Raw genomic sequence first — 3,148 nt, 5'->3', positions numbered from 1 at the left:
AAGCAATGGTCGTATTTCACCATCAACAATTAAAAAAAATAAAAGTTTTCTCCTAAGAACCGGTTCTTCCGAATTGAACTTCTTTCTCTCCTTGAATGCAAGTCTTAAGATTCCATCTGGGCTCTGGGGAGATGGTGACTCTCGCATCCCCGCAGGATGCAGGAAGAAAGGGAAACTGGCCGAGAGTAGAGCTGGGGCAGTTAGTTCCTCCCAAACTGACCCCTGAGGTAGCAAGAACTGGATCCGCCGGACCTTTGTAACCCGGACCCTGGAGCAGAACTCGGTCGGCCACATTCAGCTGTGAGTGTGCAGAACTTGGCTGAGCTCTCTGGCCTGGGAGGGCGGGGGTGTGGCTGGGCCGGCGAGAGGGCGTGGCCGGCGCCGAGAGGCGGGGTCTGACCGAGGCCGCGGGGCAGCAACGTCGCTGGGCAGCGGAGCGGCGGCCGCGCCATGTGGCTGCTGGGGCCGCTGTGCCTGCTGCTGAGCAGCACCACGGGTGAGTGGGGGGCGCGTGACGCGCTTCACCGAGCGCGGGGCGCGGGGGCTGCCTCGATCGTCCCTGCTCCGCGCGCGGGCCTGGGCTGCGGGCGTGGGTGTGCGCGAAGGGCGGACCCCGGCGCCGGGCTGGCCGGGACCCCGCGAGGGGCCGCGGCGGGGCGCGCGCCGCGCTATTGTGTGGGCCGGCGCACCGGGTGCTGTTGTCGTTTGTTGGCGGGCGGAGCTTTGTGCAGCGCCGGTTCCCTAGAGCCGGGCGGCCGTTCGGATTGGGCGTAGCTCGAATGTGGCTCTGTGTGCTGGGAACCGAGGAGGGGGAAGGAGAGGACTCTACTTTTCATTTCGGGTCTTCCCGGACTCCCTCAGCCTTTAACATGCACTTTCCTGCCTCAGTTTCCCACCTACGCTGTCTCCGCATCTGCATCCCAGCTTTCTTTCTTTTCTTCCCGGGACCGTGTCTGGTTTGGGAATAGCGAGATGCAGTAGGGACTGGACATGGAAATCATTCGCTCATCCTGGGAGCAGATCTTTTACTTCTGTCGTCTGTCGAAGATGCCTTAACCTTTGGGGAGCCGGGAAAAGAGGACCCGGGCTTCCTCTAACGGCCGTTCGTCCCTGCATCTCAGAGCGCGTGCATCCTGAGACCCGCAGGGTGCCTCCCAGGCAGAGTGCTGTTCCCAGGAACTTTTCTGCTGATGTGGGCACGCTCCGAATTCCAGCTTGGAGCCCTTCCCCTCTGCCTCTGCCCGCCGGCCACAGCTGTCAGCAGCCCCTCCTCAGCTCTGCCTGCCCTTGGCCCCTGATACTTATTTCTGGGCAGCTGATGCTCACCGAACTTTCTTTACTGAAGGTTTCTTGCTCTCTGCCTGTATCATTCACACGTCTAATTTATGTCGGATTTCCCCCAAATACTTCCAGAAAACTTGGCTGCTGCGTTGTGTTTGTTGTGGGGAAGTCAAAACCTTTCTGAGCTACCCCTTGTAGAGGATCTGCCACCCTCCCTTACTAGAAGTTCCCTGTCCTGTGCTTACTCTCAAACGGCTGGCCAGCGGGACCTCCCCCTCCTCCATCATCCCCACTCCTCTGAGACTCCGTTTAAATGTTTGTGGGTTTGCTCAGTTTCCAGTGAGGGGTTAGACGCCTGTGGCTGCTGTAGGTTATTTTTTTTTTTTTTTTTAACCAAGTCTGAGGTCTTGTGTTCTGTTTGTCTGGAGTTATGGGGGTTGGGGGTGGAGAAGAGGGAGGTGAAAGTGAATTAGGCAGCTATAAGCAGGTGCAAGTTATTTGGAGGCTGTTAGAGCAGGCTCAGTTCCAGGGCATCTCAGACATGAAGATCTGCCCGGATTCACACATTTAATTCACATAGCAATGGCATGTCCCCTGGTAACACCCCAGCCTGCTCTCCTGTGTGTTCTCTGCTTATGATCAGTGGACACTAATTATCACATCTTGTAGTGGGTCGCATGAGTTGAGTTCACCAAAAGTTATATGTATTTCTCCCTGTCAGCAATGGTTATTTAATATGCCCGTGAACGTATACTATAGAGCGCAAGGAAGTGCAATAGTCACGGAGGGCCATAGTTGAGGTAGAGGAGGGACGGACTGCCAGTGTTCCTTGGCTGAAGTTAGCTGTGGATTACTGAACTTGCGTTAGGACCTTTTTAGGTGGCTTGATGCCTTTTCTTGTTACACCAAGTGTGAACTTTTGTCTTGAACCAAGTGTTGTAGGAAACAGGGTTGGTTGTTGGACCAGCTCTCACTTCCTATTCCTCAATCCTCTCCTGAAAAGTTGCTAATACCAGAGAGGTTCTAGAAGGCAGGACTTTGGAAGGCTTCCTGTAGAGGAAACCTGGGTCTGAGTTGAGTATTAAGACCAGAGACTAGAAGGCCACTGGGGTTCCAAGAACAATGCAAAGGCCTTTGTTGTTCAGGAACTTTCTGAGCACTCTCAGGGATGGCTTCTCTCCTTTTGTCTTACTGTTTGTCTTAAGGAGGTGAAACACTGATTGTGGCTCTTACTATTTTCTCATGTATCCTGCTGGCAGCTCCCCTTACACTTAGGTCTTACATCACTTTGTCTGATGTCCCATTTTCTGGCACCTGGATTCTGCATGTGGTGGGTTTAAGTGTGTGAGCCTTGAGATGTTTCTATAGGAGGTGTGAGGATGAGTGGTAGGTTGGTCCTCCTCTCCTTCCCTGCTAGCTAAGACTCCTCACCTCCTCAGGGAAGAGGCCTGCCTCCCTCCTACTCCAAGCAGTGTGCCTGTTTATTTATTTATTTTAATTAGCTGCATGCAGCCTAGCCTAGCCCCGCCCAACAGGGTAGAGGAGACTGCTCGGAAGTCCAAATAACACGCCTTGTTCCTCTTCATCTTCAAAGGATTGTCTTTGGGGCTCCTCCTGGAGTGTGAGGAGGTTTTTGTTTTTGTTTTTCCTAATAGCCCGCTAGATCATGCTTTTAACTTCTGTGGGGGAGGAAGTGGATGGGGATTTGAATGGTAGGTGGCAAGTTGGTCAGTTCCTGGATGCAGGGTAAGTTGGTAGTGGGTTTGTGTTGCCACCACTGTTTCTGTTTTGGTTTATTGATGAAGAGTTTGTGTAACCCAGGCTGGCCTCTAACTATCAGCCTTGAGCTAGATTTTTTTTTTTTTTT

General features: G+C 53.3%; 1 protein-coding gene across 4 annotated transcripts in view; it reads left to right on the top strand.

Annotated features, from left to right (window-relative positions):
- The first annotated feature begins 320 nt into the window (after window positions 1–320).
- Window positions 321–3,148, top strand: part of Ldlrad3 (low density lipoprotein receptor class A domain containing 3) — a 241,043-nt gene continuing 238,215 nt past the window's right edge. Inside the window, exon 1 of one of the 4 annotated variants that reach the window (XM_031371149.1) lies at window positions 321–496. In XM_031371149.1, the coding sequence (XP_031227009.1) occupies window positions 451–496 (46 nt within the window). In that variant the 5' untranslated portion in view covers window positions 321–450. The remainder of the gene's footprint in view (window positions 497–3,148) is intronic. The other 3 variants (XM_031371150.1, XM_031371151.1, XM_031371152.1) reach the window with 3 other exon arrangements.

The sequence above is a fragment of the Mastomys coucha genome, unplaced genomic scaffold (genome assembly GCF_008632895.1).
Source record: "Mastomys coucha isolate ucsf_1 unplaced genomic scaffold, UCSF_Mcou_1 pScaffold15, whole genome shotgun sequence".
Lineage (NCBI taxonomy): Eukaryota > Metazoa > Chordata > Mammalia > Rodentia > Muridae > Mastomys > Mastomys coucha.
Note: the sequence above shows the minus strand (reverse complement) of the source record. Positions and strands in the feature narration are given on the sequence as shown.